Source organism: Grammomys surdaster, unplaced genomic scaffold, assembly GCF_004785775.1.
Source record: "Grammomys surdaster isolate TR1022 unplaced genomic scaffold, NIH_TR_1.0 363, whole genome shotgun sequence".
NCBI classification, from domain to species: Eukaryota; Metazoa; Chordata; class Mammalia; order Rodentia; family Muridae; genus Grammomys; species Grammomys surdaster.
This window is the reverse complement of record NW_021604782.1, coordinates 169,204-194,990: the sequence shown is the minus strand read 5'-3', so window position 1 is coordinate 194,990 and position 25,787 is coordinate 169,204. Positions and strand designations below refer to the sequence as shown.

The following is a 25,787-nucleotide window of genomic DNA, read 5'->3' as shown; positions in this document are numbered from 1 at the left end:
GATAACCAAGTGAACCCCAAACAACTAGATTTTATTCTTAAATCCCTATCACAGAATGGTGGGACTCATCACAAAGCCTGCTAAGGACAGACAGGGAACCTACCCTTGACCATTATCAGGAGGGTTCACTTGATACAAACCTTTTATCAGGCAGAGAAAACTTCTGCTGTGCTAGTTTCTATAAAACACAAAGTTCTCCCCCAAAGCCAGCAGGGGACAATCTCTTACCTCCATAGTAAGCTATAGAGGGGAACTATGTAGTTCTCCCCAGTACAGACTGAAAACAATTGGGAAGGAAGAAAACTAACTTAACTCATATTAAAAAACTAAATACTGTCAATGAAGACAGTCTCTTAATTTTAATTCTGTTTAAAGATTTCGCTTCACTGGGCATGGTGGCACACATCCCCAATCTTAGCTCCAGTAAGGCTGAGAAAGGGGAGCTGTTGTGATTCAAAGCCAGTCTGCAATAAACAGCAATAGACCTTGTCTTAAAAATTCAATTTTGGAATAGTCACAACAACAACAAAAAAAAACCCACAAACACAAGAGCAACCTGAATCCTGCTTTAATTGAAGTATATGGAATATTAAAATTCTACAGAAACATTACTGAGAATCTTCTGGAAAACAGAGAACAAAGAATTCCTCTGTGGAGGAGGATGACAGTTATTTATAATTCACCAACACCTCCCTGGATCTCATTCCCAGTCTACCTAGATCTCTTCACAATCCATACCTGCTACTTCTTAAGCACTAATTCTGATTTCAGGAAAAAAAAAAAAAAAAAGAAAGAAAGAAAAGAAAAACATCATAGGAACTGTCAGGTTTGAAATTATTCTGGCCTTAAGAAATTAAAAAAACTATTAACATTTGAATACTTAAAACATAAATAACTTCAGCAAGGAGTCCAACTGACCCAAAAAGTCAGTTTCCTAGAAGTAGGAAATAGAATTATCCTGGATATAATTTCATTAAGGCTTCAAACCTTCCAGGAGAGACTAGCACAATTATACCATTTTATAACCTAAGTTTAGAAAGGTTCATCACCCAAATCAAGAATTTTGGGCCATAGATAGCTTATCTAAAAGTTCACTCCTCCATAATAGTTTATGTTCACTCTACCCACATTCCCTTCTCAGCGTCCAAACTATCACCCTGACTTCTTCAGGAGGAATGGGCAAATCCAAGCTTATAGGCTAGCCCAAGAAGAAAATGCTGACAAATCTGAAAGAAGGACACAAAGAAAAGTGGTAGGGAAGACAAACACTAGTAGTTTCTAGTTCATTCTAAACCCCAAGACTTGCAGTCTTTTTCACTAATGTTCTCTAGCTACTGGCGAAGAGAACCTGGACAAAGTCTGAGGAGCAAAGCAGATGCCAGCGGTCAAGGAGAGAAGAGGTAGAGGGCTGGTGATTAGTGAGTAAGTGCTTGCCTAGCCAGTCCTCTTTCTTGACTGCAATCAGCCAATGTAGATGCGATGGAAATCATTGGCGCCAAAAGCAGCGTTACACTTGGGACACTTGCGCTGGCGAGTGTCATAGCGCGTCTTCACACACTCAAAGCAGAAAACGTGAAAACACTTGGTAAGTACTGCATCCTTTTTACGCATGTTACAGCAAGGGCAGGTCAGCCGTGCCTAGAAATAGAAGGAAAAAAAAATCAGAGTCTGAGGAACTGTAAATAAAGCTCATGACCCAAACAGCGACGATATACAAGCAGATAAACAAGATAACTGCAGTGCTCTAGGAAAAGTACCATTTTCCCCTGAAAAAGAACCAGTGTCTGCTCTCAGCTCTTCAGTGGACCACTCTGCCTTGGGTGCCTTGGGGTAAAGTCAGTGTCTGCTGTCTCAATGCTCTAGGGACCACTTCCGGCCCGAACAAACACAGACACCACGGAGTCGGTTTTCTTACCTTGTAGTCCTTTATCTCTTCCATCAGAATCTCATCACACTTGGGCACATTGTCTGGCTTCTTGGTGGTCTCCAGCTTTCTGCGGAGCCTAGAGATGTCTTCCTGCAGCAAGAGAGTAGACATAGCTACACACACTTCCCAGACCTGTCATATCTGACAGAAAGAATTTCTCCAACTTGACCTTTTATACTGTAAAAACAAAGAACTTTCTGTCCTTTCATGTCCAGTACTCTTCTTAGGAATGTAAACACTTACAAATATCTGGTTACGAGACACTTTTGTTTCAGAAGGGGCAACCCTAATCCTATTCTCAAATGAGAACTGCATTAAATGAAAGCACTTTCAGTTCAATGAAAACACACCTGGAAACTCAGAGAGCAGGCTGCTTTACTTTGTGGTAATTTATAGTGAGGGTAGACCTGGATAAAATAATTTACTGTCCTATGGAAAAGAACAGAAGCTATCATGAAAAACGGGTACCGTGAGAAAAATGAGAGTGAGACTTTAACCTTCCACTCATTTTATTCCTACTTACTGTTTACCAGGTTACACATTTTGCCAGTATTTGTTTCACAACTAGGCAACATGAAGCAGACAGTGCCAGTCCCTTCCCACAAGGTCCTTCGGTATAGCAGTTTATGGTGTACCACACTCACCACAGGCCTCACAAAGCACTGAGAAGGTAAATATAATCAAAGACAGCGACTCTTGCCTGTGCTCGTTTGAAATTGAACAAGTCCTTTTCTTTGGTGACACTGTTCTCGACGATTTCATCCTGAAAATCATGGAGCTTCTTCTGAGCCAGTTCCAGCTGAGCTTTGAGGTCATCTGCAAGCTGGGCTGCCTCCATTGCCTATATAGAAACATTACCTTATTATTCCTTCTTCTAGGGAGGGGAATGATAACCTAAGATTAGGTATCAGGTGGACTTAAAACACTCCAGGCAGGTTCTGGAGCCTGCCCAACCATGTTGTTACAGAGACCAGGATACCTTGCGTTTATTCATCTCCAAGGCTTGAGTCCTAAGACCCAGCTCCTTCTCCCCTGTGCCAATGTTACTCTGAAGCAGGTGCTCCTTCTCTTCCAGTTTTCTTACTACCTGTAACTGGGCATCTACCTGTGTAGGAGAAAAGTCAGATTTTAATGAAAGGAGGTAGGAAAATAAAATCAGTTATGTTCCACTTACCTATACATCCTCAAAAATTACAACATGTCAGAAACATCAAGCTATTGCTGGTTTTTCCATGAACCTTTTAAAATATATCTACGATTACGATTACTGAAGGCTTCAATTTTTCACATAAAATAATTCATGAATATTCAGAGTTAAGGAACCGACCAAAAAGACCTATTTTCAAACTGCCAAGAATAAAATGTTATTCTTAAATATTCATCTTCTGCAGCTATACTAATCCTCAAAACAAGGCCTCTCCAACCAGAACTTAAACATTTGACTCAAACCAAATTTAACTCCATTCTTTTTAGAACAGCTAGAGGTTCTAAAGTAGACTTTTTCTTAAAATTAATCCACAATATAGAATCAAACAATATTAAGAAGTAAAAAGTAAAATCACACATCCACTCATAAACTCTCGTCCCAATATCCAAAGGCGACCAGGTCAAAGGAAGTCCGTGTCTTTAAGGTGTGTAGACATGTGAAATGTATTTATCCAGACTCTAACATACACTTAGTTTGCATTTCTATCACACAGAGAAAAGAAGCCACCATGATCAGTACTGTGAATGCCTTCATGCAGAAAGCTCCCCACTTCAAAAGAATGGAGAACTCCAATCATCCAATTACCTGAGTCTTCAGCGTCAAAACCTGGTCAGCTAACTCTTCCTTTTCCTCTTTAAGTAACTTATGGATCTGATTAGACTTGATGCGCTCTGACATGAGCTTGAAGTTTGCATCATCCTTCTCCCGCAACTGCTGCATCAGACGGATGTTCTGCTCCTGCATGTCCTCAAAGGCCTGTCCTGTGACATCCATCTCAGACAGGAGAGCTTCTTCCTCCTAACATGAGGATCAATTAGCAAATCTGCCAATGCCAAAGGATGAGCAGAGGAAACTAGACCTTCCTTCTGATAGCCTGCATTAGTTTCATATGTCTATAATCAGAGAGTATAAAAAATTTCATTTTCTAATCAGTTTATGCATCAGTCCCAGTCAGCAGAGAAAGAAGAGGTCCCTCAGTAAACAATGTCTGAAACAACAGCTATTGCACTCAAAGTAAACTCTGCCGCCCAAATACACTTAATAAAGTAAGAGAAGAATGGCAGACAAGGGTCTCAATGTAATAACAAAAGATAAAGGTGAGAGTGACATACCTTGCAGATATTAAAGTGTTAATAAAGGAGAAGGCCCACCTGCTTGGCCATAGCCAGTTTCTTCTGCAGGTATTCAATTTGCTCCTCCACTGCCCGGATCTTCCTCAAGGCATCCTCATCAGCCATTTTCTTGTTCTCTTTCTTCTCCTTATCTTCCAGATCCTTGAGTCTTTGTCTGAGATCCTCCAACTACAGGAGGAAAAGGATCATGTAAAACACTAAGTCATCAAACACTTCCAAAAATCAACCAACATTATCTACACGTGGAAGGCCCACATAACCAAACATCAAAGAACTGTGGAGCAGGATGAATGATAAACTGAGAATAACACAGTTCAGCACAGCACTTATCAACCCTGCGCTTCATGCCCCTATAGGCAGAGGCTCTGCCTATTACACAGTCTTCTTGGCAAGTGTCAAACTGTCTTCTCTTTAGGCCTCAAATTTTCAAGGATAAAAACATACCTTTCAGGACATGCACTGTGCTATATACCTTTAATCCCAGCACTTAAGAGGCAGAGGTAGATGGATCCAAGAGTTTGGGGCAGCCTAGCCTACATAGTGAATTCTAGAACAGCCAGGGCTACATAGACAAAGCCAAACAAAACAAAATAAAATGCCATTTATCTCAGGGATGATGGGATGGTAAGCAGTCAAGAATACTGGTTGTTCTTCTTGAGGACCTGGGTTCGATTTCTATCATCCACATGGTAGCTCACAGCCATCTCTAACTCCAGGTCTAGGGGTCTTCTCTTGGGCTCCAAAGGTCCAGGTAATTCTGGCCTTCATGGATAGTAGGCACACATGTGATGCATAGATATACAGGCAAGAAAAACATTCTTACACGCAAAATAATAAAAATTAAAAAAAAATTCCTTTCAAATGCAACCAGAAAAAGAGAATCTCTATAGTAATAATAAATATAAAATGGTAATAATTTCTCAGGATCAATTAAGGAATGAAAAACTTTAAAACCCTACTCTATGTTCTTATAATTCTGAGATATTTTACTACCTTGCAAGGAATTTTAAAGACTGAATTCAGAGTCAGGAGTCCTCCTCTTTCAAAGACTTTTCAAAAATTGAACATTATGTTCAAAAAATACAAAAGACAAGCTCATGATGAAGATTTTCACCAGGATGACAGGTAACAGAAGGGTTGATTACCTCTGCCTTTGACTTCTTCTCAGCTGCCATCAGCTGCACTTTGTCTCTCTGCTCCTTGGGGGCAGAGCGATACATATCTAGCAGCAGTTTCATCTCCTTCTGGCTCTCTTGTGCTTTCCTATGACCGGGTGGTAGAGGAAAAGAACCAATAGACTGAGAAAATAAAGGACATCAGAGCAAGAACATTTGGGATGGAACACAATATTTCAACAGTCTTTTTACTCTATGTTAAAAAGGAAAGACACATTTTGCATAGATTACCGATAGACTTACAGAATGCAGTTGAAAGCACAGAAAAAAGCCATCCATATATATATACATATACATACATATACATATACATGGATGAATCATCCTTCTGTTTAATTCTGCAACATAAAGTTGTAAAGTAAGTAACTGTGGCACTTATGACATAGGCACATTCAAGTGGTGCCACTCAGAAACTGAGAGCTGGTAGACTGAGTCTGAAACTGAGAGCTGGGATGTACTTAGTCAAATCATTCAGATGATTTTTATAAGGGGGAAATGAGTTTACCTTAAGAAAAAAATCAGAGAAGGAAATTTTGAAAGTTTAAAATAAACTCCTAATCCTAAAATTGACAATGGCAATTGTAAACACCAGCTGAACACTAACACTTCATTTCTTACTAAATTATTAAGCTTAACACTACCTGAGCTCAAACACTTTAAGTACGGCAAACCTTAAATTCAAATATCACATAGTATAAACCATTAAAAAAAAAATAGAATCAGAAGAGCTAGTTTCACCAGAGACATTATTGGTTAAGGAGGAGCAAACAGGAAAATGTGTTATGTTGGGACAAAGGTAATGCTGCATCGAGTTAAGTGTATCCTCCTGTCTAAATTCTGTAGTAGGAAACTGCCTAAGGAACCCTTGGTTTTGGGCTAGTATACAACCAAACCCATCAACTATAAATAGATTACCAGATACCACCAAGATTAGAGATGTAGGGTAATTTAAAATACAAATGATATCGTAATTTACTTAAATTAAAAGCAGTAGTAAATTTCCAATAATTTTCAGGTGTGCTACTTTAATATGTTATCTGTTCTCTTTTTTTTTTGGTTTTTCGAGACAGGGATTCTCTACATAGCCCTGGCTGTCCTGGAACTCACTCTGTAGACCAGGCTGGCCTCCAACTCAGAAATCTGCCTGTCTCTGCCTCCCAAGAGCTGGGATTAAAGGTGTGTGCCACCACTGCCTGATCTGTTCTCTTAATATGGACTCATGAGAAGTAAATGCCCAATCAGGGGCTGACTGGCATCTAACCACTAAGCACCACTGTACAATGGCCAGGTAGGCCATTCAGCTACACATCAGACTGAAAGTTGAGACCATATTCACTGTACATCTAGCTACATCTAAAATATTGTGTCATGCTTGGGTGAGCCATACCATAAAGCAAACACTTCATTCTTAGGTCCAGACTCTGAATCACTATAAACATCACTTACTTTAGTTCAATCTTCAGCTGCTTGATAACTTCTGCTTCTTTCTTCCTTCCATCCTCATGTTTCCCTTTCTCTTTATCCTTAATAGAATCTCTCTCTTTTTCTGACTCTTTCAGTTTCTGTTTCTCTCGTTCTCTCTCCTTTTCCTTTTCACGTTCTCGTTCTCGCTCTCTTTCTTTCTCCCTCCTTTCTCGTTCTCTCTCTTCTTCATCCCGTTTGGACTTCACTTCATCCTCCTGAGATGCCTTCAATGCTGAGGAATGAGTGGCTAGGTCTTCAGAATCTTGCTTCAGCTCAGTGGGTTCATCCTTGGGGTCCTCGGTACTAGACTGAGACTGCAGGAGGGCACTGCCACTGCGCAGACGCGTCTAGGAGACAAAGAAAGGAAAGACGCACGTCACATCTATGGAGCACAATGCTTCCCTCATTCATATGGCCCTTAACATCACCATGGCAAACAATGCTTATCCACTGCTCCAGGTCACCTTGTTCAGGTCGGACTGCGCCTCTCGCAGTTTTCGTTTATACCTCAGGACCTCCCCCTTTAGCTGGTGGTTATGATTCTGGAGGCTGCTAATGAGATGCCGCATCTCCCGGTTTATGGGGCCTGAAAAACAGCAGCAGCAATATTGGGAGCCTTAAAAAGGGCAAAGGCTCAAGGAGAGAAAGCTCAGAGCACATCAGGAACTTCTGAATAGAAGGGGAAAGTACTGAAAGAAATGTTCCTTCTCAGAGGATGAGAATCAAACTCCCTGAGTGAGTTCAAACACACACCCAGGCTATGGCTCAAAACAGGATTCCATCCCAGGTACTACTTAGTGTCTTCTGAGTTTAAGTTAGCATTAACAAAGCTCAAGAATCAAGTTTTATTTCAAGGAAGGAATTTACAACAGACAGAACACAGGGTAGGGCAAGAACGATTCTACCTGCTTGTTCATTGGCAGCAAGGGTCTGCTCAAACTCTATCCGCAACATCTCATACTCCTTGCGGACCTGGGCCAAGGTATCCTCCAGCTGAATTACTTCAGTTCTCAGCTTCTTATGCAGACTAACCTCATCTCGCTGCAGAGAGAGAACCAATAAAACATTCATACAACTTTATTCCATCTCTAAATTCAATCTGTAACAGTCTGAAAACATCAAATCACTGCTAAGAAAAGAAGGTTGACTCTGGTATTTACCATTTCATGACTTAAAGAACACCAGACGTGATTTAGAAGCAGGACTTCATAACCTGGCAGAACACTGAAGAAATAAAGAAAATGGCCTCTAGCTCTGAGATTACAATTCAATTGGAGAACTAACCATAAACTGTCCAGATGTGAACATAAACTAGCATCAATTTATTCAGCCAACATACATGAAAACTCTAACTACTCTAAACACTACCTTAAGGAGTATAGAAAACACAAATGTGAACATAAATACCAGAGTAAAAGTTATACCTTCTAAATAATTTGCCTAAATGTGCACTGAATGTCAGAATGGCACAGTGTCTGCCTGATCTCCCCACATGTAAGAGCCTTAGGCACAGCTTCATGAAGGTGGTCACTGCTGAAGCACATGTCTACTTCTATCAACAAACGTTTCACTTTGCACCCACTTCCTCATGAGGAAGACGTCACAGACAAATCGGATGCTCTGTCTCCCCATCACTACCCCTCTGGACACATACCAGTGCATCATGCAGATCCAGGAGGGCAAGAGTTCTGTTGTCTTATACTTATACCCACTGGATGAATGTGATATTAACTATATACCAAAGTAAAACCACAAAATCCACTAGTCAGGCAATCTTATAGAGAAGACAATGCAGGAGAGGGAATGGTTAGCTCTCTGATAGAGTGCTGGGTTCCATACCCACCAGTGAAACAAAGAAAAGTTTGCTGTTACCTCAATGAGTTCAACCTGGCGCTGGTGAGTTCCCCGGGTGCCATGAAGAAGGGTCCGAGCTTCATCCAAGTGGGCTTTCAACTGTAGACTCTCATTATACAGGACAGAGAACTGTGACTGCATGCAGCGATACTCTGGGGTTTCCTTAACCACTTCCTCCACTGCACTCCGCAATTCCACCTTAGGAAGACCCAACAAAAACGCCAAGTCAGAATCAGACTGAAGATACATGTTCCACAAGTCAGAGCCGTGGGAAAGTAACTCACCAATGTTCCACACACAAAACATTACTCAGAAAATTATGAAGTCTAGACTACCACTCCTGGGTATAACTCAGTCTCTGAGTAAACCAGGTCACCCAGGACTGTTTTGATATGTTTTACATTGTTTCAACTCTAATCCAAAGATGCTAAAAGAGCTGAGTGAAACTGACCTGACCAGGACATTTGTTCTAAATCACAGATTACCACCCCAGTAACTAGCTGTTCTTTATTAACTGTCACAGAGAAAATAATTCTGACTGGTAGCAAAAATGGTCATTTTTTTCCTAAGCAACCATTTGATTTAATTTCCCAAGAATGTTAATGAAGTTTTTCCTTTTAGTTCAAATATCTTTTTTATTTATTAATCTAGAAATAAATTATAAATGATAGTCTATGAATCAAAGAAAAATGAGGAAGACTTCTAGAAGATTCTTCTTTGTTCCCCTAAGATTCTGCAAAGGACAATTCTAATAGGCAGAAATGAACACCAGCCCAGAATGCCCACAGATTCAGCTCAGGACTGAGGCTGCAGGCCACACTCATCAGGCCTGAGCAGTTGCCCACCTCCCCCACTCCCCACTGCCCTCAGCTGCCAAAATACCCTCCCACTTTCTTTCGGCCTTACCTAAACTCTGGTAAGGCTCCAACATCCCCCACCCCCATCTCTACAATCATCCACCCACCTACACTCACTCCTCAGTGCTATCTATCCCTGCCCACTCTACACTACCAGTCCAGCTTGGCCTGGTGGGGAGGAGTCAAAGCTCAAATGCAGGAGCATCAGTCTCTCCAACAGATTTCAAATCAACTACAAACTACTCCAGAAACTCTAGTGCCAGCCCCAGCTGTTTCTTTGGAATCTACATCCTGGTCCAGCCTTACAATTCTGTAGACTACAATTCCCTACCCTCAGATAGTCCTGCAGAACCTAGACATCAACTGATATAACCTGCTCTTTCCAATCTTAATCAGCAAACCAACTTCCTTGTGTCCTCTACCAATAATGCCCCAATGTCTGCAGGAAGCAGCCAGAAAGAAAAACACCCACTTACCCAACACCCATCGAACCAATAATAAAACAAAAAGGTGGGAATGAAGAGACTTGCCCTTCTTCCCTGTTCCCTCAGCCTCATTAGATTGCATTTCTAAAGCTAGCCACCAAAGTCTATTCCCTTATTTGGCCATGTCTTCCTCCTAAGGCTGACTGGCACAGTCCAGCTATCAAAGTATTGAAGCACAACAATCAAAAGCCTCCTATGGCTCATCTAATTAACATGCCCAATTAAAATGAAAACCTCATTCTAACATTGGATTTCCCTGCTTACGTTTTTAAATTGTCACTTTTCTATGTCCCAAGATCTCCTCTCTATCCAAAGGCAGTTCTTTGTTCTCTGGAACAAATACCACTATTGCCTCTTCCTTACTCTCTTCCCTTCTCCCTCACCCTCTATCTCCTGTCTTTGTCTCTTATTCCTTGCCCTTTGTCCCTCTGAGGCAAATACATCTCCTTTGTGTTGAGAACGTGGTCTTGAGCCAGTATGTTTCAAGTCTACTCTCTGCGTCTCTGAGAGCCACTTTCGTAGCATCTATACATTTCATCAAGCACTATATGTCTATCTCTACCTGCCTTATTTCACTTAGTATAATGTCCCCTAGGTTTACCAATGCTGCCCCAAATGACTAAAGTTCCTTTTTCAAAGCTGAATAACATTCCACTGTACATCTACAGTTTCATTATACACTGATCTTTCGTTAAATGTACTATTTTTAATGCTATATAAAATGAGATCATTTCTATCAAGTCTGTTGTTGGTGATTTTAGATTCTTCAACTTCACAGAATTCATTTCTAGTTCTCTCAGGGAACCCTATATGTAAGATCATGGCACCTACAAACAGAGACAACTTTACTTCTTCCTCTCTAATCATTCTAATCTAGAGCCCCTTTCCCATTCCTGCCCATTTCTTCTGATTGAGTTTCTGTACGATACTGACCAGAAAGGCAAGAGTAGACATCATAGATCTTGCAACTCTTTGCCGAGCATGTTAGCAATGGGCAGGTCACAAACGACCTCTGCTATGTTAAAGTATAATTCTCTATTCCTAATTTGTAGAGCTGTATTAAGAAGAGGCTAAATTTGACCACATTTTTTCTTGTTCCTCATAGAGTATGCAGGTGCACAGGTTGATGAACAATCCATTTGTCCTTCAGAGCTGAGCCTCCTACCTTCAACTTTTCATTCTGTGTAGTGACCTCTTCAAAGTCTTGACGAAGTTTCTCCAGCTCACAATGTCGGTTCTGAGCCAACTCTTTGTTCTCCTCAAGCTCTGCATTCATTTCCTCAAACTACAAAGGATCAGGAAAACAGCAGATAAGAATGAAGAGAAAAACTACATCATCCCACTTCATGTTTCTCACATTCACTGTTCCACTCTGCAAATGCCACTGCGTCCCCTGGGAACCAAAGCAGGCCCTAGGTACAAGGCTTGTTCCCAGTGAAGCACCATGTCCCAGGTGGGGCAGACATTACCTTCCGGGCATTGATGGTGATTGTGCCTCCATAGAGACTGCTTCCTGCTCCATATACTTTATAGCCTTTTGAATTCACCTACAGAGAAGACAATGACTCTTTAGAGAGAGGCTGGAAGACTTCAGTTGTATGACCAAGGTCATTCAAAGGATGTTCCTTCCTCAAACAGCAACATCTGGCTGATCCTTTCTGAGAAAGATGACTCCTTAAAAAGAAGCTTTTGTTTGCAGTGGATGTTAGTTACCTCAGACATACAACCAGTTAAACAGCTGAAGTTCTGAGAACAAGTGTCAAACAAGTACTCACCTAAAAATGGGAGAAAATACACATATACACACACACATACACACACAGCTCAGGGAAGATTGTTAAGGGCTAGAAGGAGAGGATTGCTGTTAAACTGTGTCTCCTGGATATGACATGGTTGTTGTGCTTAGGAACTCACAGCAGCTATGGCTGCCTGCACAAGATTCAAATTAATCAGCATACTGAAGAGCTATTGGCAGTTGATACCTACTAAGAGAAAGTCACTTTTGTATTTGAGGTTGTGGCCTTTGATGTGTTGCCCACTCATAAGCATATAGAAGCCCGGATAGGAGTCAGTGGATTACTTTAAAATCCACTTAAATTATTTTTTTAAAAAAAAGGGCATTAAGTTGAGATGGGAACATATGGAGGGGGGTTCTGGAAGAATTAGATGGAGGATCAATAGGATTAAAATACATGTTGTACATTTATGAAAGTCTCAAAGAAAGAAAGAATATTATATTGAGGGTGGGGGGACAGGCTGGAGAGATGATGGCTGAGCAGTTAAAAACATTTGCTGCTCTTGCAGACAACCCAGCTGGAAGCTCCCTGCACTCATGCTTGGCTACTCAACCCTACATAACTGTAGTTCCAGGGGATCTAATGCCCTCTTCTGGCCTTCACAGGCATCTGCACATATAATGGCATATATTCCCTCTCTCTCACACACATATACACATGAATAAAAAATACATTCATAAGTCATCTTAAAAGCCTATAGAGACAGCACTGACCCGCTCTAGGACTTCAGCCAAATGCCGGTTGAGACGCTGTTCTCTTTTTCGAATTTTGTCAATATCCCACTGCAGGTCATCAATCATGGACTCCAAGACAGACACTCGTGACTCAGCTGCCTCTACTTTACCCTGCAGCTTACAGAACTGTATCCCAAAGACAAACATTCAGAAACATAACAAAAGAATCAAGTCAAGAGTTCCAAATTCCATAAAATTAGACCTTGTTCATATACCATTATAGAAAAAATTATTCAACACCCAAATGTAAAAATAAACGTTCTTAGACTGCTATAGGCAACTGCTAAGAACTTTCACAAGGACAATACCAGTTAAGATGCAATAATCTTTCTACCTATGAAAATCATCATTTCCCTAAATAGACCACAATCCATCAGAAAATGAAGATTTTTAAAAAAGAAAATATCCTTTATCAAATACTTTAGAAAATAAGATTTTAAAATAGAAACATCTTACTACCAACTTTCTCTAGCTACATATCCAAAAATGATAATCCTTATAGAACAAGACAGAAACTTCTATATTTAAGCTGACTCTTGAGCAGTTTACAATCAGATTGTGTGTGTGCGTGCCAAAGCTTTCATGTGGAGATGAACAGACAACCTCAGGCATCAGTCCTTGCCTTCCATCTTATTTGAGACAGATTTTTCTTGTCATATGTCAGGCCCTCAAACTTCCAGGTATGCCCAATCCCTGCCTCTCATCTCAGGGAGTGGAGTTTTGGGATTACAAATCAATACTACTGCATTTAACTTTATGTTGATTCTGGGGACCTCAACTTTGCATGGCAGTGCTGTTTCCACTGAGCCACCTCAGCAGCCCTTGTCTGTTAACTGGCTAATGCTACATAGCATCTTAATCATGAAACTGCCCATGTTCCCATTGCTCTGTATATACCCTTCAGCTCATTTTTTTTCTCTGACAATCTTCCCATTAAGAGATGAATCTGTTCCTCCCCTTGATCCTGGACAATTTTAGTGGCCAAAAATATATAACAAGTGTGTAACTCTGAGGCTATGCTAAAAAGATCAGGCAGCATCTGCTTTCTTAAAACACTCAATGTAGTTCAGCTGACGTGTTAAGGAATCCTCAGGTCCTCCAGCTGGCAACTGATAGCCTCCCAGCAGTCGGTCAGCATCAAGAACCAGCAATGAGAGGTGAGGGGCTGTGTAAGAGAGAACTGGGAGGAGAGAGGGGAGCTGAGATGTTAAGTGAATAAGTAAATAAACTAATGGAAAAAAATAAATTCCTGCATGAAGAAGCTGCCCTGTATTTGGTGCCATTAAATTAAATCCTACTCTGATTTTAAAAAAAGAAAAAGAAAAGAAAGAAAACAGCAATGAAAGACATGGGTTCTTCACATGAACCCAGAGAGCAAAGAGAGAGGCCCTTGCTTACTATTGCTAAGATTTGGGAAAGGCCTCAACAGGAGACATTTCTATCTTGGTAACACCTAGTTAATGCCCTAAAATATGACACTCCCATCTATTTGTAAATGCTTCCAAACTCTAACCACTTTGAAAGTCCATGAGCATGCAAGCAAAGAATCTAAGAGCAGAGTTCAGGAAACAGTGCAGGGAAAACACAGTTCTGAGATTAAGCAAATTTGGCAGCAAATTAGATTTTCTAATCACTTGCTCTCTGACTGCACACTATTCTTCACTTGTTTCCTCACCAGTAAAATAGAAGCTGTTTTGCCATTAGTAGTACTATTCATGTAGTGCTTAAAACTGGGTAGCAAGTGACTAAGTGACAATGACTAAGTAACTAATCAGCATGAAAGTCTAGTAGCCAAACCAAAGTAGGTCAAGTTTCAGCAGATAAATCATTTGATCTAACAAAATAATTAGAAGCTTGTGAGGCATCATCCAAAGCTTCTCATAAGCCTTTTACATAGATAGATGTCTAATTCCAACACAGGATAGTAGTCATGGCTCTATCTGTGGCCTACTCAGTGGTGAATATTCTCATTCCTCAAGTTCCTACGGCTTCACCCATGCAGGAGCCTCCTCACCACACTCTGCTCAACTCTCACTTAGCTACTCACTCAGTACCACTGTTCACAATCTATTATATTTAGGGCAGTGAACCATTTAGATTTACAATTTTGTTGTGTTGTGACATTTCTTCACAATGATGAAGATCCTAAACTATCATCTATTAAACAAAGGCACACAAAAAAAATATTTAGTTATTTTCTTTTTTAACCTTTCCATAGACTTTGATCTCTCAGAGTTGACTGTTACTGGTCCACACTTTCTTCAATATAATGCCTTTTAAAATAAAGTGGCCTCTCAAAGTTCTAACAGTTCTGACTTGGTGTTGTGAGCCAGAGCTACTAAGAAAGACTGTTACTCCTTTCTGGTCAAATGTACCTCCTGAGACATGGTGTGATGCTTTTCCTGAAGGAGGTCTGTCAGCTCCTGGAGCCTCACATTCTCTTGCACAAGGAAGGAGTTCAGCTCCTGCACTGCTTCCTCCACTATCAGGTTATCTGAGGAAGAAGAACTGCACTTTAGTTTAGCATCAATAGTCTTAGTTTTATAATCATCTATTGCATCAAAGCACCAGCCAGCTGGCTCACCTCACAGACCTCAGAATGTCAGAAAGTAACCTCGTGTGTTATCTCACAGGACACAGGAAGCACCCAGGTCAGTGGTTAAGTAACATGTTATGTAAATGAGTCAACCTGCAACCATCACCTACTCTCATCTCTGTTAAGACAAATGCCTTGAGCAAATAAACAAAGGCTATATATCATTTTATTCACATATAATTACCATCACCAAAAACCGACACTTTAGAATTTAGAACAGACAAGATTTCTAAGCAGTGTCAAAAGTAAAGCAATACAATTTGTTTTATAAGGTAATCACAAATTCCTATTGTTAACTAATAACAACATGAAGTATCTCTCTATTGTGGTGGAGACAGAAAGTATAATTTCTATCTTCAAATAATCACATATAAAAATCCTGAAGAACAAAGATAAAAACACAGAACTCACTTATCACAATATTATGTTAAGTATAACCCTGAAGCTCAAAATCAAAAATGTACATAATATTTACAGATGTGTAAGTTACATCTTTAGAATTTATTATGCTGAATTCAGGTGTTTAAAACTAGTCATAGCTGGGTGGTGGTGGTGGTGGCGCACGCCTTTAATCCCAGCACTTGGGAGGCAGAGGCAGACGGATTGATTTCTGAGTTCGAGGCCAGCCTACAGTCTATAGAATGAGTTCCAGGACAGCCAGGGCTATACAGAGAAACCCTGTCTCAAACAAACAAACAAACAAAAATAAAACTAGTCATAATGATTACAGCTCAATCTAAGTGCTATAAATGGAACTAATTAGTCTCCAGACACACATTTTATTTAGAGTTGCCAGGAAAAAGTATTCCCATACTACTTATTATTACTGCTCTCAGTACACAGACAACACATCAGTAAAGTCACAGGTTCTCAATTTCCATGTAGGACTGCCCATCTGAATCATTTGTCAGACTTTTAGATAGACAATTCCCAGGGATTCATATAAAACCTACTAGTTAAGACTCTCCACAGCCATGGCAAAATAAATACATAAATAATCAGTGACTCTGAGTCAACCTGAGTTAAAAACTAGGGCCTAAATTTTCATTCTTCAATACCCTAAGTTCTGAAGCCAGGCCCTAAAATTCAATTAAAACCCAGTAAGTGCTTAGTAAATTAATAAATAAGCCATAAATCTAAACAAGAACCAAACCCATAGGAAGAACACTGTAGAGATAATAAATAAATCTTTAAAAAAATAAAAAAGAATCAAATCCATGGGTGAAAATGAACTTCCAAAAAGTTAATACTCAGAGTTATAATTCATAACATATGTATCTTTACCTTTTTATCAACACAGATTTCCTCTGGGTCACAAATAGCTTAGCTATTTAGAATTTATAATAAAATGTTTTTTAACTTAAACTTGATCTTAAAGCACACTTATAAAAACTAAATTTTGTCTCTGTGTGTGCATGTGTCTGTCCTGTGTGTACAGGAACATGAATTTGGAGATCATAGGATAACCCACAAGAACTGGTTGTCTCTTGCCACCCTGTGGGATCCAGAGATTGAACTCTTGTTATCAGGCTTGTGTGCAAGAGCCTTCAATGCTGAGCAATCTTATAGACACTGAATCGCAAAAAAGTTCTTAGTACGGTTTTATATACTATTCAGTTTAATTTCTTTACAAATATAGCAAATAATGTACTTGATATTCACTTAAAATATCAAATGTGGCATCAAAATAACCTCTGCACATTGTACACTCCCCACATTAGTGTGGTTTAACAATACTCTCTAAATAATCAATTAGGACCGTGGGTGACAGAAGTATCACACAGCTTGTTTTATAGTAATAGGGAGGAGTAGTCACACCCATCCACTCTCCACTTTGGTATCGTAATTAAAAGTAAAATATAAATAAATACACATATTAATTACCATACTAAAAGGAAGCAATTTTTTTTAATTTCCTTAAAAATAAAATTCTAGAATACAGTTCTTATTTACTCACCTAGTAAATAAAGCACGTTATATTTAACTAATTTATTTAAGACAGTAAAACAATAAATATCTTGTTGATAATTGGGGCAGCTATAATACTACAACAGAGGGTTAGGGAGATGGCTAGTGGATAAGAGGGTGTTCTGCTCTTGCAGAGAATCCCAGTTTAGTTCCTAAAAATCCATGTCAGGTGGCCAACAACTCCAGGTCCAGAAGAGGATGCCCTCTTCTGGCCTCCTCAGTTACCTGCGTGTATAATTATACACTCACATACACGATAAATTTTTTCTTAAAAAGATACTGTAACCAGACTATGGCTATTGTTGAAAACCTGAAATAAAGGTTATTTTATCTGCATTTGAAAAAGAGATATGATACAAATGACTAAAGATCTTTAGTTATTTTAGTATACTTTCTATACTGTATGAACATAATTTCAGTAATAAAACTCAAAAAATAAGTATTCCAAATGGTCATTTTACGTTAAGGCTTTTTCATCCATTGGTTTCCTATTCTATCTCTTCAAACACAGGAGTCATCTTACTACTTTACTACCTCATCTAACTCTCCTTAAATACATCAAAGATAAAAGAATACATTAAAACTCACCATCTGAAATCAGAACAGTCTAAATCTGCTACTTATGAAAGTATATAGTTAGCATGTCATGGTAATTACACTGAGAGTCACAGGTTTAAAACTCCGAAGAACTTGGTTAAACTGAGTTCTCTTCTCTTCCTCGTTTTGCTGCTGGGAATGGAAGCCACACACCTAGCCACATTCTCCCTTACTACTGAGCTGCACCCTGAGCCTCCCCACTGCTCCAGGTCTCCTGGTTCTCTCCTCACCTCCACTGTTCAGTTTCCGGGATAAGAGATCCACTTTTTCTTGCAATTTATCATAGACAGTCACAATCTGGGACACTGCACGGCGGGAGGACTCTACACGCTCCTGAAGCTGAGATTCCATCTCTTCACTGGAACTGCTAGCCAAAGTAGCAAGGAAAGAGAAAGCTGGCTCTTGCCCATCCCCTGAGAACATGGGGAGAAAAAAAGCCCCCCAAATTATAAATCTGGAAATAGCAAATTTTCCCTCAAATGGAGAGCCTCAAAGCAAAATTCAACTTCAAAAACCTATTAACTAATGCAGTTACAGAATACCTCCCAGCGACACAGGGAGAGAAAAAGGAAGCCCCAGGCTTCTTTTAAAGCTAGAAATAGCAAAATCCACTGTTCCCCTCAACTGGAGAGCCTCACAGCAAAGCTCAACCTCAAAGCCCAGGTAAGTAACACAGTGACAGACTTCTTTGCAAACACTTGCCTCTCTCACGGTCATCTTTGCGCTCCTGATTACTATCAGAGTCAGGTTCTGGTTCCGGCACAACCAAGGCTTTCCTTTCTGTGAGTAGGTCTCCCAAATCCTGGTCCAGATCATAACGTTTAAGGATGATGCGAATGTTTTCATCAAACTACAGAAGAAGAGATACAGTAAACAAACAAGAAGGGCAAAAGTTGAGAAACTAAGAGAGCGCTAAGGATGAGAAGGCTGATGAGACGAAGTAACTACCTGGCTCCAGTACCGGTTCACAATCAACAGTGAGGCATCATCAGTGGCCTGCCGTCGCTCCAGCTTTTCAATGTGTTCCCGAAGTTCATCTTCAATGGCCTGCCGCTGATCTAGCATTTCTGCTAGCTTACGATTTTTGGATTGCAATGTTCGAATGTCTAATTCCTCCTACCTCAGGAAAACAGAATCATTAGTCCCCACAAAAAAACAAATGAGCTATTAAATTCAGTAAGTTCACATTAGTTCATTAGTTACTTTCTATTAAAAAAATAAAAACAAAAAACAACAAAAAAAAAACAAATCTTAACCAAGGCAGAGGACACAGCTCAGGTGCTAAGGGCTTGTCACACCAGCATGAGCACCTAAGTTTGATAAATAAAACCTGTGTCTAAGAAAGCCTAGTATGGTGGCAAATGCTGTCTCCTCAGCACAGGGAAGAAAAAGACAGGTGGATCCCTGAGGACAGCTGGCTAGCTAGCCAGCCTAGACTAATACTGGTGAGTTCCAGGCCAAGTTAAGAGACCCTGTCTCAAAGAAAAAGGTGGATGACAACTGAGAAACACTACTTGGCCTCCACATGCACACACACATACACAAAGAAATCTTACAACAACTAATTAGGTAAGAAGTGGGAACAGAAGAAATAAAGGAACAGGTATATGATCATGTACGGAAACAGCAGGTAAGACTCTCAAGCTCACCATCTCCCTGCTCTAATAGGAATCTTCACAAAGTTACTCGATCCTGAGGCCCCACTGTACTGCTAGTTCACTGTGTAGTCTATCGACACTGTCCTCTACTTCCTAAGCACCACTCTATTCACTCAAGATCCTGGCACTCGGGTTGATCTCTATTCCAATAACTGCCCACACTATCAGGTGATTTAAACATAGGTTTAGATGAACCATTTAAAACACACACACATATACACACACACACACACACACACACACACACACACACCATCCAGTATGGCAGTATTTTGGACTCCAATGCCAACTATCCCCATCACTATGCTTCAGACATAAGTTTCATTCCAAAATACATACTAAAGGAATCATCCAGAACTCTGCTCCAATCCAGCTTCCCATTTCCTGATGATATAAAACATGTCTCTCCAGGTATCTCGTGTCCCCACAACAGAACTTACATACCGCAATTCAGGGTGTGTCTACATTCCGGCCAGATCATATAGACCTAGCAGGTATCTGGATGTGATCCCTTGCCAGATCTTCCACGTTGCTGAATTAAAGAAAGATCCTGTCTCAAAAACAAAGCAAAGCAAAGAGAATACTCTCATCCATCACCAATTCCCCAGGCCTTCCTATCTTTAGACCGTCTCTAGTTTCTGCCCCTGGAGAAGCTAAAGGGGCAGGGGTAGCAGTGAGGGGAAAATATCACAAAGAAATAGCAGGTGGAAAGGCAGAAACTTTTGTTTGTTTTGTTGGTGTTTTTCTTTTCCTTATACAAAAGTTAATCAAAGGGAAATGAGTAAACTCAGATGGGTGAGCAGGAGGCTTTGCAAAAAGTCAACTAAAAGTCTTATTTTATGTTGAAATTGGTGAAACTGAGTTTTAAAGCAAGAATTGCTTAAAGAGACTTTTATTTCCCCTCTTCCATTTTAGTGAAAACAGTTGGTATGTCAGGGGAGTGACTAGAAGCTCCGCTCTGCCTTATTTGTACTATTATGGTCAGAACACAGTCTAACTATGGAGTCATGTAAAACTGAGTGCTCGTGAAAAAATTACAAACAAACAAACAAACAAGACAGGAGGCTTGTCACCTCAGTTTCTTCAAACTCAGATCTGTTCTTAGAATGTGTTTTCATGTTCCTCCCAGGTGTAGTAGATAGGAGTAGCTTACTTCAGCTATTACTCATGTGCCTCTATGGAAAAACATGTATTTGCCACGTGTAGCTTGTCCTTGTGACTGCACACATCACTTCTTTAAGCTTGCTACTCTGAATACAGTTGGCTACTGCATGAGACTTTAGTCTGCCTCGTTTCTCAGCCCTGCTCTCCTAGACTCACATCAACAAGAACATCAACAAACATTCAAACATTTACTCAGGCTCTTCTCTTCTTCTGGCTATTTACTAAAGCCTGTATGAGAAAACCATTTCCCTGCAGTTTCCCTCCTACACTCCTTGAAGCCTCAGTCTAAAGGCAGATGCTCTCTTTGTTTTCCATTGCTATTTCCTTGCTCAAAACTCTTTCCTTAGCAGATTAGGAAATTAGATCATACCACCTGCCACTACTTCTGGCCTTACCTATAAGCTGCTCAGTCACGTCCCATCTCCCAGATCTTGCTTACCATCACTTGCTACAGTCCTACTTCCTGTGATATTGCCTAAAGTTTTAATTCCCACTTAGGTGATCATTCCGTATCTTAACCACTTCTCTGTCAAAGATCTTATTTCTTTATCTCTGTCACCAGTTTCCTCAACTACTGTCTCAGCTTTACCTGAACCTGCAGGTCCTCTATAAGTTCACTCTCCAGAACCAGCCGCAATTTTTTCTTACCTTTCCGTTTCCTGCCTCCAACAATTCTTTGGCAGCTCAGAATCTAGTCTATTGATTTATGCCTTTCTGTGTGCCTCATGCCTCTTGCTTCCTCACCTCCTGCTTTTCCAAACACACATCCTATGATGAATTGTTACAATCACCCTTCATATACCTTCTCTTTCCTTGCTTCTTCATCATGTTTATTTTGGAAAAACTCCAATCCCTGTAATATCCAACTCTCTACCTACTTCAAGTTTAGACTCACACAGCTAACTGTAATGAGAAAAACTAAATCCCATGTTGACTAGTTTCACTTACAGTACATGCTCAGAAATCCAAGTGGGCCCATGTTGCCCAGTAAGCAATTCTACTGCACCCCCTAAGACAACCTCTCTGAACAGTGACTACTTCTTTCTTCAAACACCCAAACTTTCCTCTCAGACTTCACTGAAAAGAATGCACATACCTACCTCTTCAAACTACTGCTAATGATCAACCTCAATCTAACTCTGCACCCTCTGCCTCTCTGCTGACATGGGTAACTGTACTTGCTCCTGGATAAGGCCAACTGCTTTACTGTGCAGCCTTTGTTCACTGCATTACAACCACCCTCTTCTACTCAAGTGCATCACAGCAGTCAGTACCTGTCTCTTCTTTTCGCTTTATTATCAACATCTTCTCTCAATGCACTTCAACCAACAGAGAAACAGCCTTGGTATCTCCGATCTTAAAACACCATCTAAAGCTGTCCCTTGATTTAACAAAGCGCCCTCTTGCTCTCGTGCTCTCGTGCATACGCTCGCTCTCTTCCTCCCTCTCTCCCTCCCTCCCACGCCCCCATCTCTCTCTTTGCCCCCCCCCCACACACACACTGCTCCATCTTCCTTGTTTCCCTTCACTCCAACTAACCCATTCTTCATTTGGCCCCTCCCCTCTCAGACGTGTTTCCAGGTTTGGAACAGCTGGAGTGGACAGCTCCAATTATATAGCCAGCATTCACAACTCAAGAGTACATTAGGTTCTCATTTTTCATATTTCCAAACCTCAGCTAGCTCATTGTAAAACTAGAGGAGGGCATCAGATACCATTACAGATGGTTATGATTCACCATGTGGTTGCTGAGAATTAAACTTAGGACCTCTGGAAGAGCAGCCAGTACTCTTAGCTGCTGAGCCATCTCTCTAGCCCCAAGAGATTCCTTTTGACTCTTGATTTAGGAGTGTTTGATCTATGGCTGCTTGGCTCCATGGCAGGTATGTTAGTGGAGGTTCTTCACCTTCATGGCTGACAGCAAACAGACAGGCACCATGCAGGCCTCAGAATCATACTGGTCACCCAGGCTCCCAGCATAGCTGCATCAACTCCCTGCACTCATCCACATCAATGGTAGACAATTGGGGCACTTTCACAGACCTTTAGACTATACTTCTTAGTGACCTGAGCATGTTTGCAGTCAAGGTTACAGTTAACACAACAGTCCTAGTGACTGCGTCATTTTGTATCCAAACCATGTATCTATTTAACCAGCTGTGTACTGATAAACATGTGCTCACATATCAACTATTTTTCTTGTACATGGAGCCTTGCAGGTACATGGAGCCTTGCAGGAAAGTCTGAGACTCCAGTTTGCCCATGCACATGCATGTGAGCACACACGAACACACACGCACGCACACTATATTCAGTGACAGGGATTAAACACAGACTAGGCAAGTACTCTACCACTAAGATCTACCTTCAGCCCTTATCAATTACTCTTCTTTGTGCACAGAAGTGCCTTCAGCAGAGGTAGGAAGCAGATCCTCACCTTTGGAAACATGAGGCTGTCAGTTAAGGGAGGAGTAGAAAAATGAGAGGAAAAATTCTGTTAAGTGCTTGTGATTCTTCTTCCTCCCACAGGAGCTTATGGGGGCTCCTTGTTCCCCTCTGGCTAAAGTCCAAGCTGGAATATGTATGTAATTTGTTTTCCTTTCATCAACCTATTTTCTTGTCAGTGCCACACTGGAAACTAGAGTATTAGGGCTGTAAAGCATAGCAACCAGCAAATACCATACTCAATAAACACTTTTATTGCCATATATGCATTTAGGGTGCACAAATAAACACTGCTAAGTCAAAACCACTTTCTGGCTGCAAGTGGTCATCTCCATAAATGACACTTCATTAACAATTTAGTAAGCAGGATCTTATTCTGACTGAAAAATAAAATCAACTTCTCTGAACCTCAGCCTCAATATACACAAGAAACACAACTGGAAAGTGTCTACACATTCTATTCCCTTGACAAGTTCCAAACATAGAATCTGATCTACATCAAAACCTCTAAGCTTCTCCTGTCTAAAAAATATTACTATCTATTAAAAAACAATTTGTCTATCACATTATCTAGCCCAATAACAACTAGTAGCTTATTCTTATGAGTGCATGCATGCTATTGTCTTTACAATGTTTTAACTCTTCACAAAGACTTCCATTTTGTCTCCATCATAACCCAATGTCTCTCACACACAGGTACTACAGATTCATTTCACAAGCAAACATGGGCACAGGGCAGACAATACAGGCCATGCAGCTAAGAGGTTTGGCTGTGAGTACCCCCTGGGCACTCTGATCTGACTCTCATTCAGCACTAGCACACTCAAAGGCCTCTCAGAACACGGCACCAAATTTTCAGTAAGGGAAAAGTGCCATTTAACTATAGCAAAGACTACTGTAGTCAGACTCTCAAAAAACAAAACACAGAAGTACACCTTGCAAATACAGATCAAACATTAATATACCTCACTTAAAGAACGGACCACCATATCAATTCATCTATTCCCCTCTTCTTTCCTAATGTTTCTCTCTTAATTCAAAAAGCCTCCATAAGTTTTTACTTTCAGGAACAACTGACAGAAACCAAGTACACTTTTGCAGCATCCTTTTCTCGTACCGTTGAAGAGACACCTCCTAGCTTGATTGTTTCCACAGTGGTCCCTGAATCTTCAACGGCTGTCTTCTTTTCCGGAGGCACAGATGTGCCTGGCTCCCCAGCTGCTCTTTTATTTCCAATCCCTGACATCTTGTTATAAGGTGACAGTTATACTTTTCTGAATGAAAAAACAGAAGCAAAAATAAAAAACATGAACTGAATCAAGATAAGCAGGCAAGCTACAACATAGAGTATGTGTATATTAACAAAAAAATAGTAAATTTTTCTGGCCAACTCTTTAACTTAAATCCACTAATTCCACAGCAAAACTCACCAACCCAAAATCGAGAGAGAGAGAAAAGAAATAACTGTTGAGGAATGGAACTGACAGAATTATAGATTTCTACATAAGATGCTAATAGCAAATAAAGTAGTAATCAAATAGTCGAGAAGCTATGAATAAGTTTCAGGATTCTCACTTCCTGAGGCACCAAAAGCAAAAAATCAAAAGAAGGAGACTTTATTTATGACAGAGGTTAGAGTTAAAGTATTCGGAGTCTCGGGGCGGGGGGTGGGGGGGGGATGTTAGCTAAGTCATTAATCCTATACAAGTAAGTTATCTCTGAACCTCAGTTTCCTAAACCAAGAACAACATGATTGCTAGACTTACTGTTAACAAATGGATGGCATAATTATAGAAACAACTTAGCATAACGTCAGATAAACACTAAGCACCCAGAAACACAAGCGTTTCTTTACAGTGTCTTTTAAACGCTCACTGAGCAGTTCTACAGATGTCAGACCTAAGTGAGCACCCCAGTGCTTCCTTTGAGGAGCCGGGTTGTCTCTAATTAGAGACCGAACTTGCCAACAATTCCCGTTTCTTCATCTGTTCAGGCGGGGTACACTTTCAGTATTTCCTACCTGACTCTGGTTCCGAGGCTTTAAGGAGGCGGGATTGATGCTAAATAGCGAGAAACGCGACCATCAGAAGTCTACATCCAGCCGGCTTCCGATTCAAACTTCAGGACAAGGCACCTATGGCAAGCAGCAGTCGGAGTTGGACGTCGCCTGGAAAGAGAGGAGACAGGAGCTGAGGAGGGAGCACTTGACTGGAAAGCGCTGGCCGCAGCCTCCGGCGTGGCTAGCTACAGGCCGGGAAGATGGGACCCGAGAGTCCTCGCCACTCACGACCCGGGCGCACCGGACAACAGAGCAAACCTGGGCCCGGGCAACTCCTGCCGCGGGGCGCGCGGCTCCCAGCGGTTATTTACGAAGACCGGTGAGGGACTCCAGTCCTCACTTAGGACCTGCTGCGAGAGGGACTGGGCTGAACGGAGGCGGAGGCAGGGAGTGGAAGTAGGGAAAGGGAAAAGGAAGTTGCTTCAACTTCACCCGCTGCACTGCGAGGAGAGGGCGGAAATGATGTGTGTGGAGACCGCCAGGCGGAAGTGACGTGTGAGGAGAGCATAGAGTGTTCTGAGTGTGCGCCGCCGCCTCTGTGTTACTTGAGAGGGGCGGGGACTGTTTCAGACTTCAGACCCCAAGTGACCAGCCCCTTCAACGCGAAAGCATGGAATGCGATTTTGTTTTGTTTTGTTTTGTTTTGTTTTGTTTTGTTTTGTTTTGTT

The 25,787-nt window shown here is 40.9% G+C and overlaps 1 protein-coding gene across 2 annotated transcripts; it reads right to left on the bottom strand.

Annotated features, from left to right (window-relative positions):
• Nucleotides 1–546: 546 nt before the first annotated feature.
• Nucleotides 547–25,534, bottom strand: Rnf20 (ring finger protein 20). Of its 2 annotated transcripts, XM_028779908.1 has the most exons (21): nt 25,378–25,534; nt 25,081–25,227; nt 24,178–24,334; nt 18,742–18,909; nt 18,496–18,643; nt 18,024–18,206; nt 15,008–15,126; nt 12,612–12,758; nt 11,572–11,649; nt 11,268–11,387; nt 8,779–8,958; nt 7,812–7,947; nt 7,371–7,492; nt 6,889–7,253; nt 5,413–5,530; nt 4,286–4,435; nt 3,720–3,932; nt 2,907–3,032; nt 2,628–2,768; nt 1,916–2,017; nt 547–1,638 (listed from the first exon to the last, which is right to left on the bottom strand). In XM_028779908.1, exons 3-21 carry the CDS (start codon nt 24,304–24,306, stop codon nt 1,462–1,464), a joined length of 2,922 nt encoding a protein of 973 aa, XP_028635741.1. In that variant the 5' UTR covers nt 24,307–24,334; nt 25,081–25,227; nt 25,378–25,534; the 3' UTR covers nt 547–1,461. The 2 variants fall into 2 exon arrangements, with proteins under 2 accessions (XP_028635741.1, XP_028635740.1); XM_028779907.1 differs by having other exon boundaries at nt 25,081–25,534.
• Between the last annotated feature and the right edge of the window lie 253 nt (nt 25,535–25,787).

What these genes read in the sequence shown, in the direction of transcription:
- Rnf20 (XM_028779907.1), bottom strand. Translation starts at nt 24,306, where the DNA reads ATGTCAGGGATTGGAAATAAAAGAGCAGCTGGGGAGCCAGGCACATCT. An exon ending in CAAAGATGACCGTGAGAGAG is followed by an intron (nt 18,207 to 18,495) that starts GCAAGTGTTTGC and finishes CCATGTTCTCAG; the next exon opens with GGGATGGGCAAGAGCCAGCT. An exon ending in ATCACACCATGTCTCAGGAG is followed by an intron (nt 12,759 to 15,007) that starts GTACATTTGACC and finishes TTTGGGATACAG; the next exon opens with TTCTGTAAGCTGCAGGGTAA.